Raw genomic sequence first — 16,074 nt, 5'->3', positions numbered from 1 at the left:
GATTTTGTCTGAATTATCACCGACATTAAAACAAAATCAAAGTTCTAAAAAACGGAAAGAAAGAAGCCTATCATAATGGAAAAAACAAAATGAAATTACGGATTCTGCCATTTTCACGGGATGTGTCATTTCCTTGACGACGAAGATGATGTTTAATCATTCTAACTGTGCGTGTTCAAAGACTGGTCACGGGACGACTCTAAAAGTTAACACACGACAAATTCATGGCGGCCAAACGCGTCAAATCTATTTTGATCATGCGGCGTCTGACCATTGAACAGGTCGATTATGTTTTGTATATCACTGTGTAATTTCTTTTTTCATAAAATTTAGTGCCCTCTAGAAAACAGTACATGAGTTACTATATATAGATTATGTACGAATTTACTTGGATAGTGTTGCTTTTGTGTTTCCATCACTTCAATACATCTGCATAATTTGAGCTTCTTTATAATTAATCACCAACATGTTCATATTTTTATACTTACATTCCATGTATTGTTTCTTATTAATCTAATTTTTTCTTTCTCCATTCAATGTAAGCAAAACTCAGTAAAGTTACTAATTTTTCACAATCAAATTCAAGTCCACTTTGAGCCGTTTTATATACTAGAAAAAAGGTTTGATTTTCAGTGTTGAAAATACTATACACAAAATTAAAATTTACTATCTTCTTCCTGTATCGATTTGATTAAACACATATAATTCCAGCAGAGAATTATAACGTTAACTTACGTTTATCCACACCAACAACACACATAACATCAATTCCATAGCTGTCAAAGCAACGCTAGGCTTTTCGGTTACATTATGGAGACAGTTCAAACGATGCGGTTGCTATCAATACCGTCGTCTTCACAGTGCTTCTACTGACAAACTGTTTTAAAAAGACAACAATTGGTATATATTTCTTCGGTAATAAATTCATGCAAATTGAATTAACGTCATGTGTCGCCAAGGTGCCATCATCAAAACGCGTGTTAACTCTCTAGAAGACAACTCTTTTAAAAGCCAAACCACCTCTTAAAAGCCACATTTAGGTCCGTAGTGGGATCTTCGCCTTAAGTTATCTTTCAAGTTACGTGTTAATTTGCATATAACCTATTTCATTTATAAGTTAACAAGTGTATTATCACATGTCAGATTGTATGTGAATTATTTCATAGTTCATTCTTAAAATTACCTTCGGAATACTATAGTAGGGGTCTCCACCCTCAAACCAGAGATTGATCTTTGATTTTCTGAATAGATATAAAGCAGTTATCTCTCTAGAGCAATATTCTCTGTAAACATTAATAAAATAACAATCGATGTATGAATTATTTTTTACATCTGAACCACTTTAAAATTATTCTTGCATGTTATTTCATTTCTTTTACGTATATTTTTATTATCATTCACAGGTTCAACATCATATTCATATCTCAGACCCTTTGATAATATTCCTTGAAGTCTTATGTACCTTTTCGTTGATATTAAAATCCGCATCAACAATATATACCCATTAAATATAAGATAAATCAGCACTATCACAACAATATAGAACAGAATTAATGATCCTCTCCATATATTTACATGAATCTATGGAATTTGTCGAAACATGGCTTACTTATTTCTTCCTTATTATTTTATGGATTTGTTAAGGAATCTTGATAAGATCTGGAAGTGAGTATTAGGGTTACAAAAGAATCTAATCCAATCAATGTATTTTTTTTATCGTAATCAGATTTGGTGCGACAAGAAATTGAACAGTAGTATCGGAACGCAATTTGAAGAGAAATGTTTTATAAGCAAGTGGCACAACCGCACAAATTGGTGAATCCGCTGATGTTAATAAATCACGTGGCTAAAAGATAAGGTGGGCCATAGACCACGTAAAGTTACACTATATAATTCCATCGGATAGGCCATGAGCAGCGCTATTTGCCCACGGCCCTCTCTTATTTTAATTTTTAATGCAAGCAACTCAATGCTTCCCAGTATATTCATAAATATTTTAACAGATTTCTCATAATCTTGTTGGATATTGCACGTAGTTTGGTCGTTTTCAATAATCACGATATTAGGATTCAATACTTCAATTTTTTTATTTTTTTTAGTTATTGTAAACCACTCCAATTAGAATAATATTATTTGTTCCTGATCTGCTTCCTAAATGACATCACATTTTGTATATTATGAGGATTATAAAATTCAGTATTATTAATATATCAAATTAGATGTTATCGTATGTGAATTATTATATTAATTTATTTATTTACATATTAAAACTGTATTAGACAACATATGAATTGTAAAAGAGTGTTTATGTAATTCATGATTTATAGATTTAAATCAATTAGAAAAAAGCTGGAGACAAACTTATATTAAGTTTTACTTTTGGTTTGCCTACAGAGTCTCGAATCAACCCAAAAAATATTTGGAACATAGAAATGTTTAGTTGAAAAACACAAAATATTCTTAGGTTTTTGAAGCAACACCAAATAGGTATTTTTGAAGAAATCGCATTTGAGAGAAGAGAATGTGGCTAAGCAAGTGGATGGGTTAAGCAAGTGGACAGCAAATGTAATATCTGGACGGGTGAGACATAAGTAGAGTAATCTGCCAACCAATTCTGATAAACTGTAGGATCAGCTAAGGGAAGATCCTGCTGATGTGAAGCTGAGCTGTTGGAAAGATTTATCAAAGTCCACAGTAGTGAATTTGAATTGGGATCAAGAGGAACAGAAGCTGGTTTGGCAGCAACTAAGCCATAATATCAACTATCTCTAAGCATATTTACGTTGGCAAAGACAGATTCTTTTGGAAGATCGAGCAACCTCAAAGCCTAAAAATATTTGAGAGAACCAAGATCTTTAAGCTGAAAGTGAAAGTTGGAATAGGAGAGCTTTAGTTTCTGCAATCAACCTATTGTCACTGCCAGTGATGACCAGATCATCAACATATACCAATAGAAGCCCAATCTGATCATGATTGCGCTTATGAAGAATGAGTGATCTGCTGGAGATTGAAGGAAGCCACAGCCAGAAAGCATTAGTCAACTTAGTGTTCCAGGCCCTAGAAGCCTGTTTTAAGCCATACAGTGACTTATGGAGTTTGCACACTAAGGACTTATCATGATGATTAGAGAGCCTTGTGGCACTTGCATATAAATGTCCTCTTAAAGGACCCCTTGGAGAAAGGCGTTGTCAACATCTAAGTGAAATAATGGCCAATTTTCCATAGAAGCAATAGCAAAACTAGTCTTACAGTCACCATCTTCCCCATGGAGAAAGGTTCCCTAATAATGCCGCCGGCTGGGTGAAACCTTTGGCTACCAATCTGGCTTTATATCTCTCTAGAGTCCCATCAGCATGATATTTGAGCTTATAAACCCATTTGCACCCTATTGGAGTCTTCCCGGAAGGTAGAGGAACAAGGGACCAAGTGTCATTTCTCTCCAAGGCCTGAAGTTCCTTTTGCATAGCTGCAATCCAATGAGGATCCTTGGAAGCTTGAGTAAAAGAAGTAGGCTCAGAAAGGGCTGAAATACTGGACAAACAGGTTTGATAGGCTGATGACAGATGGGCATATGTGAGATAGTTATGAATAGGGTACTTTAAAAGGCTAATCTGATTGGAGTTGGGCAGGGTAGGACACACAAAGTCAGTGGTCCAAATGGGAGGTCGAGTAGGTCTGCTGGATCTTCGAATCAGAGTGGTAGATACTGGTGGTGTATGAGCTAGATTCTGAACAGAGAAAGGTGCAGGAGGTGCAGAGGAGGATCTAGATAGAGTCGAATCTGTGTCAGGAATATGGGGAGTAAAATATGCAGTAGGCTCTTCTTCCATAAAAGTAGCAGTAGAAATGTCAGCTGGAAAAGAAGATTTAGGAGCTTGCTGTAATGAGAAAGGAAAAATCTGTTCATAAAATAAAACATCTCTGATAATGCAAACATTCTGAGAAGTCAAATCATATAGTATATAACCCTTTTTTGTGGATGAATACCCAAGGAAAACACAGGGTACTGATCTGGGAGCTAACTTGTCTTGAATAGGCAGATTGGAAGCATAGGCTAAACAGCCAAAGACTCTCAAATGATCCAAATTTGGCTTATGGCCATAAAACTTCTCAAAAAGAGATAATCCATGTAAAACTTTGGTAGGTAACTGATTGATTATATATACAGCAACTTTGACAGCATATCCCCACAAGTAATCAGGTTGCTGTGGAGTGTAGACACAAGTGCTTTGGTGTATAATCCCTAAGCTAGACAACAATTCACAACACTGATTATTGAAAAATTCTGTGCCATTGTCAGTTCTAACATACTGAGGAGTGTGATTATATTGATTCTGAACCATTTGCAAAAAATTCTTCAAAGTCTAGAATACATCAGACTTGAATTGTAGCAAAAAAATCCACGTGGTCCTAGTGAAATCATCTACCACAGTGAGAAAGAAATGTGCATTACCTTGAGTAGCAATCTTGTAAGGGCCCCAAACATCCAAATGCAACAGTTCAAATGTGTGAGAAGTGGTTGTGTTACTGGTAGGGAAAGATAACCTGGTATGTTTGGCTAAAGGACAAGTGTCACAATGGAACTTGTAATGATTATTAAAAGTATGATGTAAATCCTGCAAGATTGATAAAGGAACATGTCCTAATCTCCTATGCCAAAGAACAACATCCTTAATTTGAGACAATGTGTTTATTGAAGAATCAGTAGCTACATTGAGAGATTTGCAATCTGTTGCTTTATTACAATCAGAAACTTTGATTCTCAAATGTGTATTTAAGGCTGAAACAAAACCAGGAAAAAAAGAGATGATTTTTGAAATTGGCATGAAGTGATATAGCCCCTGGTGTTCCTTACCAATCCCCTTCAGTTTGCCATTCCAAAGATCTTGGATCACACAAAAATCCGGATAAAAAGTGATAGAACATTGACCATCAGAGGCTAACTTTTAGAAATTGATAATAAATTATACTTAAAATCTGGTATGTATAGAACATTATCCAGTGACAAATTTTCTTGTAGGCTGACAGTCCCTATATGTTGAATTGATGTTTTTGTTCCATTTGGGAGACTAACACAACTAGGTGTAGATGATTTATTATCAACAGATGTAAAATTTTGGACACTATGAGTCATATGATCAGTGGCTCCCGAGTCAAGAATCCAATCATCAATAACACCACAATTTGAAAATAGGGAAACAATATTACCTGTCAGGTTAGCTGATGGTGTTCCCAAGTTCTCCTTGCCTAGTAACTGAATCAATAATTAAGTATACTGCTGTGGAGTTAAAACATTGCTTAAGCTAACTCCTTTGTTGTTGTCGGTTGTTGATTCAGTTTGTGAATCTGATTCTTGACTTGAGTGAACTTGATTGGCTTTAGCTTTTGATCCTGACTTATTCTTGGTAAACTGAAAATCTGCCGGATATCCATGCAATTTGTAACAATTATCCTTCTTGTGTCCTGCTATGTGGTAGTAATCACATTCAACATAGGGTTTTTTTCCTTTATATTTTGAGCTCTGAGTCTGATTTCTTTGATTCCCTTGTGAGTAAAGAGTCGTAGTAACTTCAGTGTTTTGATTAAATCCAGTCAAGACCTTTTGGCTTTCATCTTGATTTACAATTGAATAAGCCTGTTTGACAAAAGGTAGGGGAACCATTAACAAGATTTGACTTCGCACCAATGTATGAGTCATTAAGTCCTATAAGGAACTGTAGAAGTTTTTGTTGGTTAAGATGTGCCAAATATGCTTTAGCTGATTCACTGTCAGGTGGTGGCAAACTCACCAATGAGTTGAGTTCATCCCATAGAGTTTTCAGCTTGTTGTAATATATTGCAACCGAGTGAGTTCCTTGCATCATGTTAACTATCTCTCTGTGGATACCAAAGACTCTTGTGCCATTGAACTTGTGGTATTGTTCTTGAAGATCTTGCCAAACCTGTTGCGCACTACTAGAGTATACAATACTGTTGAAGATTTCCTTTAAACAGTGTTGAAAATCCAAGCTAACACCAAGGAATTACAACGCTCCCACTGTGCATGCAAAGATTGATTGAAATTTACCTTCTCACAAGATCCATCAACAAAACCTAATTTGTTTTTTGCTCTTAAAGAAACAATCATCGCACGGCTCCAAATCCCATAATTTTCCATTCCCGTAAGTTGCTCTGAAACAAGGACTGAACCAGGCGTATCTGATGGATGTATGTAGAGAGGTGAACTTGAGTCAGTAACACTTGACATTATGAGATGAATTTGTTTCAACTTTATGCAGAAATTCAGTCGAATTAATCAACAGATTTTAGCTAACAGCTGGATGAACTTATTCTGATTTCAGAGAGATGAAGAAGAAAAAGAAAAAACAGAGTTGATTCTAACTTGAATCTTTAATTGAAGCTACTGATTTTGCAGTTGAAAAACACTGCTCTGATACCATGAAGAAATCGCATTTGAGAGAAGAGAATTTTTATTTAGCTTTTTAGGAATTTGTTTACAAGCAGAGAAGCTTATATATACAAGTAACCATAGTTAGTCAACCACAGTTAATTAACCATAACAACTGATTAACAACTAACTACAACTAATTAACAACTAACTAACAGATTACTAACTAATTAACAGATTAACAAATTAACTAGCTAACTAAACTAATTAACTGAACCTAATTAACTGATTATGCTAATAATCCAATAATTTTCCAGGAAAAAAGAACACTTTCTAAGCTCAAAGTATACTACTATATATACAATCACACCCCAGACTGACGGGGTTAAATTGTTTTCTTTTTTGTTCACAAAAAGTGAATTTATATTGCCAACGTTAATTTACAAATACCAGGGAAATGCAATGCATGTTGTTGCTAAATTTATATCTGAAAAAATAATGTGAAGCCAAAAACGGGGTCGTTTCATTTAAGTTAATTAAAGGAATCCTGGCCGTCAGATCAAGATAGATCCAAGGGTTGATATTTGCTGATATGTGCATATATAAAAGAAGCAACAGTGTTGTGAATAGCCGCATTATTTTCTAATTTGAAAAGTTAGGGTTTGTGCGAAAGATTAGAGAGCAACTAGGGTTGGGTATTTGCTGAGGCTTTCTGGGAATAATCTGGGTAGGTTAGAGAGAGGGTTGCGTTTCCTTCTTGAGGCTGGTTTAAGTCCTCTGTTTCTTGCAGATTGTAGAGAGTTTCTTAAGCGAATAGGCCTAGGTTGAGTGTTGCTCTACTTCGGCAGATTTGTATGGTTTTCTTCTTGTAATTGTTGGATAATCTTTTAGTGCTGTGAGTATCCGTATTTCGGAGCTCAACGTGGATGTAGTCTATCCAAGATTGGATAGACGAACCACGGTAAATTCGTGCCTTGATTTTTTGTGTGTTTTGATCTTGAATCTTGATTGTGTTTGTTTGTATTGCGAATTGATTAATTAGGCTTGGGTTATAACAGTGGTATCAAAGCCAAAGTTCTAAGGTGTATCTAGGTTTAGAAATCGTTTAATTCTTGACGAATTCGAAATTAGGGTTTGTCAGTTTTGAGGTTTTTTCGATTTAAAGGTTCCTAGATAATTAGGACTTCGAATCTTGTCGAGTTTTAGGATTAATTCGTGAGATTAGGTCACAAACACAAGGGATCGACGAAATTCGTGCAAAATCAAAATTAGGGTTTTGTTAGGATTTGGGGGTTTTTCGAATTAAAAGCTTCTAGAGCTTTAGGGTCTCAAATCGTCCTAAATCTGGTCGAATTGGTTAGTCTAAGTCACAAACATGAGTCAGGGGGAGAAATCTTGGTATTGCCTAGGGGCTATAGTAGTATTGTTACTTTCGTCTTGTTTGATAAAGTTTAAGGGTATTTCGGCTGGAAAACCAGTAACCGCCTTAAAAACTGTATGGCAGTACTTGACGACCTCTAGTATAACAATGCCATGTACACCTTAGACTATCTTGCCCCTTGTAGTAGTATTGTTACTTTCGTCTTGTTTGAAAAGTTTAAGGGTATCTCAGTTGGAAAACCAGTAACCACCTTAAAAACTGCCTGGCAGTACTTGGTGACCTCTGGTATAATAACACCACGTACACCTTAGACTATCCTGCCCTATCATTATAGTACAATGAGCACTACTCGTATGGAGATCTCCTAATATGGTGGGAAGATCGATTTTAATACATGGAAAAAGAAGATGAAGGCCCTCATTTCATATAATAAGGTAGGGCTTGCTTTGGAAAAAGACACCACCAAGTGGTCTGAAGAGAAACTGAAAAAGAAGGCTGAAGTGGATGAGGAAGCCTATAATCTAATCATAATGAATCTGTCCGATGCAGTCCTGCAAAAGGTAGATGGCATGGAAACACCGCTCACACTCTAGGGTAAACTCAAATCCCTTTATTCCTTACAGTCTGCACCAAACTTAGCATTCCTTAAAGGAGCTTTATTCTCTTATAAAATGGATGTTACTAAGTCTGTAGAAGAAAACCATGATGAGTTTCTTAAGATGACATTAGTGTTGAAAGGTACAAATCAAGAGCTAGGAGATTCTAGTTTGGCGATGATACTGTTAAATTCATTGCCTGATGAGTACTTAGTGGTGAAAAATGCTTTACAATACACTGGGACAGTTCCCAGTGTTGACCTGATTATAGCTGGCCTGAAATCTAGGGAATTGGAGTTGAAAATACAGAAAAGGAATAGAAATAACTTGTTTGTCAAGAGTAGGATAGATCTTGGACAACTAGGAAAGGATAGTAACAAGAATTTCCAACAACACATGAACCCTAAGACTAAGAAAAAAGGGAAGAATAACAAGTCTAAGGGAGAAACTAGGAGGTGTTTTCACTGTAATAAACCAGGCCACCTTAAGAAAAACTGCTATGATTGGATAAAGAAACAAAAATAGCACAATACAGAGAGTAATCTCGCTAGCACTAGCACTGGCATTGAAATTTCAGAAGCCCTCACTGTCTCAAACCAAGCTAGCAGTACGGAATGGGTTCTAGATTCGGGATGCACCTTTCATATGAGCCCAAACATCTAATGGTTCCAAAACTTTAGGAAATGAGAGTTAGAAACTGTTTTCATGGGTAATAATCACTCTTCTAAGGTTCAAGGTATAGGAAACATAACCATTAGGTTAAATAATGGCAAAGTCATAATGTTAACTAGAGTAAGGTATATACCTGACCTTAAAAGAAACCTGATTTCCTTAGGAACATTGGATGAAGCTAGATGTAGTTATAAGACAGAAAAAGGATCCATAGTTGTGTATAAGAATAATGAAATTTTGCTTGAAGGGGTCAAACAAAATGGGCTGTACATTTTGTGTGGTCAACATTGTGCATTCACTGTAAATTCTGCCCTATCATTAATAATCTGACTGCTGCAGAGAAATGGCATTTGAGACTTAGCCATATAGGCCAAAAAGGTATGACAGTGTTAAGCCAGCAAGGCTATTTTGGTAAGGAATCCATATCTGAATTAACTTTCTGTGAATTTTGTGTGTTGGGAAAACAACACACAATGAGTTTCCAAAAGGGAACTCATCTGGCTGAAAAAGGGTTGGATTATGTGCATGCAGACCTTTGGGGTCCTGAAAGGGTTAGGACACATGGAGGGAATTGCTATTTCCTCTCCATTATGGATGGTTATAGTAGAAAGGTATGGGTGTACCTTCTTAGGTCCAAGGATGAGGCCTTAACTAAGTTTAAAGGCTGGAAAAGCCTGGTTGAAAACCAAGTTAATAGGAAGGTGAAAACCTTTAGGACAGACAATGGCTTAGAATTCTGTAACCAGGAGTTTGACTCTTACTGTGTAGAAGAGGGAATTTTGAGGCATATGACAGTTAGGGGAACCCCTCAGCAGAATGGGGTTGCTGAGAGAATGAATAGAACCCTTCTAGCGAGGGTTAGATGCCTCTTATTCACAGCTAGTCTACCAAAAACCTTTTGGGGGGAAGCACTAGGTACAACAACCTATCTTATAAATAGAAGCCCTTCTAGCTCAATAGACTTTAAGTGCCCTGAAGAAAGGTGGTCTGGGAGGAAACCATCTCTTGAACACCTAAAAGTCTTTGGATGTGCTACATATGCACATACTAGAGATGGAAAGTTAGAGCCAAGATCTCTTAAGTGTGTTTTTCTAGGATATCAAGAGGGAACTAAGGCTTATAGGCTGTGGGAAAGGGCTGCCCTAGGGGTAAGGGTAATTGTTAGTAGGGATGTGATTTTTAATGAAACTGTTTTTCCTTGTAAATCTGGCACTAACAGTGCAGGTAGCTCACAAGAAGATTCTGAAACTTCTAGACAAACTGGGACAACTCAGTTTGAGGTGGAGCCTGCAACAAATCTTGATCATTACATCCAAACATATGAGTCTGATCCACTTGAAGATCAACCACAGCAAACTCAAGAGCAGGAGGATGAAGATCACCCTCTTGATAATGCTGAATTGGATTAGCATGGTAATCTGACCCAATATCAGTTAGCCAGAGACAGTGTCAGGAGGGAGATCATACCTCCTGCAAGGTACAACTATGTTGACCTGATCTATACAGCATTCCTGGCTGGTTCAAAGGTACATCGATCAGAACCTAACACCTATGATGAGGCAATGAGTTCAAAGGACAGAAAAGAATAGATGGTTGCTATGGAAGAAGATATGGATTCATTGCACTCAAACAAAACCTGGACACTAGTTCCAAAGCCAAAGAATCAGAAGTTGGTGGAATGTAGATGGCTGTACAAACTGAAAGAAAGGATAAATGAATCTGATCCACTAAGATTCAAAGCAAGGTTAGTGGCTAAGGGCTACACTCAGAGGGCAGGTATTGATTTCACTGAAATATTTTCTCCAGTAGTTAAATTTAAAACTATTAGAATCATGCTAGCAATTGTTGTTCAATATGACTTAGAGATAGAACAATTGGATGTTAAAACTGCTTTCTTGCATGGTGAGTTGGATGAGAAAATATTCATGAGTCAACCTTTAGGTTTTAAGGATAAAAAACTGCCTGATTATGTATGCTTACTGAATAAATCTCTGTATGGACTTAAACAGCCCCCTAAACAATGGTACAAGAGGTTTGATGCATTCATAATAGGAAATGGATTCACTAGAAGCATGTATGACAACTGTTTTTATTTTATCTGTATGAATAACATGTCAATCTATCTTCTGTTATATGTAGATGACATGTTAATAATTAGTAAGTCCATGTCTCAAATTAATGCTTTAAAGGCCAAATCAAATACTGAATTTGATATGAAGAACTTAGGGAAGGCAAAGAAAATACTAGGAATGATGATTGATAGAGATAGAAGTGAAAATACCCTTAAATCTCATACTTACAGAAACTGGTTTTAAAATTTGGTATGAATGAATCCAAAGCAGTGACAATGCCCTTAGCAAACCATTTCATACTTAGTAAGTCAAAATCCCCAAAAACAAATTCGGATAGGCTGAAAATGGAGAATGTCTCTTATTCTAATGCCGTAGGTTTTGTAATGTATTCCATGATATCCACCAAACCTGATTTAGCAAATGCAATATCTCTATTAAGCAGGTTCATGTCAAATCCTGGAAATGAACATTGGAATGCTTTAAAATGGTTGATGAGATACATTAATGGCACTGTTCAGATTGGTTTAATTTTCTGTAAAAGATATGCATCACTTGATCTGGTTGGGTATGTAGATGCAGATTTTGCAGGTGACCAAGACTCCAGGAAGTTCATAACTGCTTATTATTTTACACTGGGAGGCAACTGTGTTAGCTGGAAAGCACAGTTGCAACCATTGGTTGCACTTTCCACTACTGAAGTAGAGTATGTGGTAGTTTCAAATGCATTCAAGGAAGCAACATGGTTGCAAGGAATTCTGAAAGAAGCAGATCTGTTGAATGGCACAACAATAGTTTACTCCGACAGTCAGAGTGCCATCCACCTGAGCAAGAACCCGGTGTATCACGAACGAACAGAACATGTGGATGTCAGGCATCACTTCGTCAGAGACCTGATTGCAAAGGGAGAAATTAATCTTTTGAAGGTGCCTACTGAAGAGAGTCCAGCAGACATGAGAACCAAAGTAATGAACACAGGCAAGTTCAAGCACTGCTTGAACTTGCTTCACATCAGATAAACACTTTCTCTTAGAGCTGAGAAGAAATATGAGATTGCTTATTGCACTAAAAAGAAGTCCAGCAATGGAAAAGAAGACTGGAAAATAAATGAAAGGAAGAGAGTTGGCTTCAAGGTGGAGACTGAAAAAATAATGTGAAGCCAAACACGGGGTCATTTCATTTAAGTTAATTGAAGGAATCCTAGCCGTCAGATCAAGACAGATCCAAGGGCTGATATTTGCTAATATGGGCATATATAAAAGAAGCAACAGTGTTGTGAACAACCACATTATTTTCTAATCTGAAAAGTTAGGGTTCGTGCGAAAGATTAGAGAGCAACTAGGGTTGGGTATTTGCTGAGGCTTTTTGGGAATAATCTAGGTAGGTTAGAGAAAGGGTTGCGTTTCCTTCTTGAGGCTGGTTTAAGTCCTCTATTTCTTGCAGATTGTAGAGAGTTTCTTGAGCGAATAGGCCTAGGTTGAGTGTTGCTCTATTTCGGCAGATTTGTATGATTTTCTTCTTGTAATTGTTAGATAATCTTTTAGTGCTGTGAGTATCCGTATTTCGGAGCTCAACGTGGATGTAGTCTATCCAAGATTGGATAGACGAACCACAGTAAATTCGTGCCTTGATTTTTTGTGTGTTTTGATCTTGAATCTTGATTGTGTTTGTTTGCGTTGTGAATTGATTAATTAGGCTTGGGTTATAACAATATCCTTTTAAATTAACAAGGAAATACAAGAGAAGGGATATGGAGAAAGAGACACAACTACCGTTGGGAGGCCAAGTGATTTTTTTTTTTAACAGAAAATACTTCGCTTTTTGTATGCAACTTGAACGTTGATAGCAATTTCGTCTGTGTGGCTAAAGAACCTTCAATGAATATACGACTGCACATGAATCAAGGATTCTAATATCATTTATGACCCCACTCTTTCATTTGAATCAACAATCAATGAACAAATCTTTGTTATGTCAACTACCTATTTACTGTTTGCTATACTTATTAATTGGACTCTGAAACACGCATAGTTCGAAGGGTTTATCATTTCATCTACAGTATTTGTCATATTGAAACGTCTTTATATTTGATTTTGTTGTGTTGTGTTGAGTTGAGCCAAACCTAGGTTGTATCAATATATTCAACAGTGTTCAGCGTACAATAAGGCTCTGCTGCTGGGATTCAATTAAACTCAACCGTCTAGATGGACCACTGACATAACTTGTCAATACCATTCCTCACAATTAATTTGGTAGCTGCGACAGTCATTAAAACAGGTCCTATATAACGGGGAACTTATAGCTGCGATAGACTTATAGTTGGAATTGTTGGTTGGTTAGTTGCTTCTATATATATATATAGCTTGTAAGCAAGACAATTTCTGACCTCAAATGAGACTGCAATGCCTTTAATTCGGCAGAAACATCAAGCATCTAGTTTCAGTGTAGCAGTGATGAATGAGGATTGCTCTTGGTATTGGGCATTCTTCTTTGAAGATAATGGTGAAGGTACTATTCACTCTTTAATGTGTGGTAGGTTTGCATGTTATTGAGTAGTTGGACTATCATTAATTGGTGTCTATTCTAGTTTATAATGTAATGGTTACTGGGACTATGACATTGTGATATGTATATAGAAAATTACAATTACAATTAATAAACAGTGCTTGGCTTTAATGAGCTTCAAGAGCTATACCATCCCAGATTTCTTTTAATATCTTCGACAATCTACTCTGCCCTTGAACACACAATTTCATAAAGATAGATGTTTGTTTAGTGTAATGTGATGTTTGGAATACGTGGATAAACAGCCAATATCATTAAATCCCTGGTTCAATTTAATAGAAATTGTCCATTTTGATCGGGCTCAAACAAGTTTACTTCTGGGTTTCAGTCTTTCACCATGTATATTTCACTTAAAACAATCAACTTAATTAAGGCAACCCAACCCTTATAAATTATGTTTTAAAACCATATGTGATGTGTCACATACGGAACCACTTGTTAACTGACCCGGGCTACAACTCGGGTCAAACGTTTTGGAAAAAATAATTAAACCAGGATCAATTTTGCTATTATTTTTTTTTTTAAATCTGAAATGATCAAATTAAATATAAAATTAGCTTTAACAACTTGAAATTCATATTTGATGTAGACAAATTATTTGAGTAAAATCAATATGACAATCTTCAAATCATTAAAAAGTCCATTAATTTAAACCTCCCATATAGTAAAAAAATAATGATTTTATTTTTTAATATATTCATTAATACTTTTAAAAAAAAAAAAATCTTGGTTTCTATTATACCATATCAAATAAATAGAGTTTCTTTTTTTCTTTTATATATAATATTAATCAACTTGTTCTCTTATAGTTGGCAATGTAAGAAAATAATAATAATAAGAAAAAAAATTGAGTTTCATGTGAAAGGCTGTTGACCAAAGAAAAATGTCACATACCTAACCTCTTCTTACAAATTTCCTTTTACAATTCTGATGTAACAGTTCACAATTGGTCAGCTCGTAATAAATCGTATCTAAGTCCCACCTAACAAATTAAAATTAACCAATTATGAGTTGAGTTGTGAGAAAAAGTTGTAGGTGTAGCATTATTCTTGAACAAATTTGGTATTTAAGCCTTTAGGTGAGATGAATTTAACAGTTCCAAAAATTTATTTCATATATATTTACAATTTTACATTAATCCTTCATTAGACTCTCTTATCCATTTCATTCACATTGCATTTTCCTTTACTTTATTTTTATATATAATTAGAGTTTCTTTTGGATGAGAAGAAATTGAAAGGTAATTTTCATTTTGTCCTTAACATAGGTGTACAATTCTTTTTGGGAGAATATCATAATCTACCCTTAAGGTTTCTAAATTTATCATTCGGATGACTACTTTTGCACTTTTTATCATAACTACACTACCTTTAAAGTTTGAAACTGTATTATAGATACCTTTTTGCCCCAACTCCGTTATGTTATCATTTGTGGTAGATGAATGAAATGGTAACTTATAAGAAAGTGTTAGGGTAAAATGATAAATTTGGTTTTATAAGAATTTTTTTTGCAAACATAATGACATTGTGACACGGTCAGCGTAAAGGGGTATTTCACGATAAAAATTTAAAACTTTGAGGGTCCATTTAATAATGTAAAGGGTATTTACGATAGAGTTTTAAACTTTAAAAATAATCTATCTAAAAAGTGCTAAAGTTATTATCTGAATAATAAATTTAAAAAATTTAAGGGTAGTCTATGATAATCTCCTATTCTTTTCTATTAATAAAAGTTCTTGTAACGTATTTTGTTAAAAATAGTTTAGTTTGAAAAATTTGTAGCCCTCGCTAATAAAATTCCCGATTTCGCCTCGAATATAATATCATTATGACGTGGTGTCCTAAATCCTAATCCATTCAAAGAGAACGTAAAAGAGTGACGGCGAAGGTGAAGGTGAAGGTGATGGTGGGTAAGCCCAACCATGATGGTCCCATGACTTGCCCATTTCTGAAATATGTAAGTGTCCCACGTTATGTTATTATCTCAATTTTATGTAGTTATAATTTGCACCTTTCTACTTCAAAATCCCAAATTTGTTAAGGTTTATAACCACTGCCCTGTGGGGCTGATTCTGATGCGCTTTAATAAACAAACTTGGAAATAAGGAATTATCATAGACAAACTAACCCAACCATTATGGAAAAAAAAAAAAAAAAAAAAGGGATTCAATTATCTTATAATATGAAATCTATCTAAATTTATTACGGTTTATAACACGTAAAAATATATATATATATAAAAAAAAAAAAGAATTGCATTCGGGTTATGCTTCAAGTAGATCCAACAGACCAACTCTGTTGGACTGTTTATATGAGAAGAATCCCAAAAAAATAGGGTTCATTTGAACCCAAAATTCGGTACAGAAGCCCAATAAATAAGGAGATGTATTAATGGGCTTCTTGT

At 35.4% G+C, this 16,074-nt stretch overlaps 2 protein-coding genes across 2 annotated transcripts; one reads left to right on the top strand and one right to left on the bottom strand.

The window, feature by feature from the left end:
• Positions 1 to 5,266: 5,266 nt before the first annotated feature.
• LOC116115816 lies at positions 5,267 to 6,247 on the bottom strand. Its single transcript, XM_031401954.1, has 3 exons — positions 6,068 to 6,247; positions 5,790 to 5,984; positions 5,267 to 5,635 (listed from the first exon to the last, which is right to left on the bottom strand). Exons 1-3 carry the CDS (start codon positions 6,245 to 6,247, stop codon positions 5,267 to 5,269), a joined length of 744 nt encoding a protein of 247 aa, XP_031257814.1.
• A 5,206-nt stretch (positions 6,248 to 11,453) lies between these two features.
• Positions 11,454 to 12,125, top strand: LOC116115799 (secreted RxLR effector protein 161-like). Its single transcript, XM_031401937.1, has one exon. It carries the CDS (start codon positions 11,454 to 11,456, stop codon positions 12,123 to 12,125), a length of 672 nt encoding a protein of 223 aa, XP_031257797.1.
• The last annotated feature ends 3,949 nt before the right edge of the window (positions 12,126 to 16,074 follow it).

This window comes from Pistacia vera, unplaced genomic scaffold (genome assembly GCF_008641045.1).
Source record: "Pistacia vera cultivar Batoury unplaced genomic scaffold, PisVer_v2 Contig1224, whole genome shotgun sequence".
Lineage (NCBI taxonomy): Eukaryota > Viridiplantae > Streptophyta > Magnoliopsida > Sapindales > Anacardiaceae > Pistacia > Pistacia vera.
This window is presented reverse-complemented; position numbering and strand designations above follow the sequence as displayed.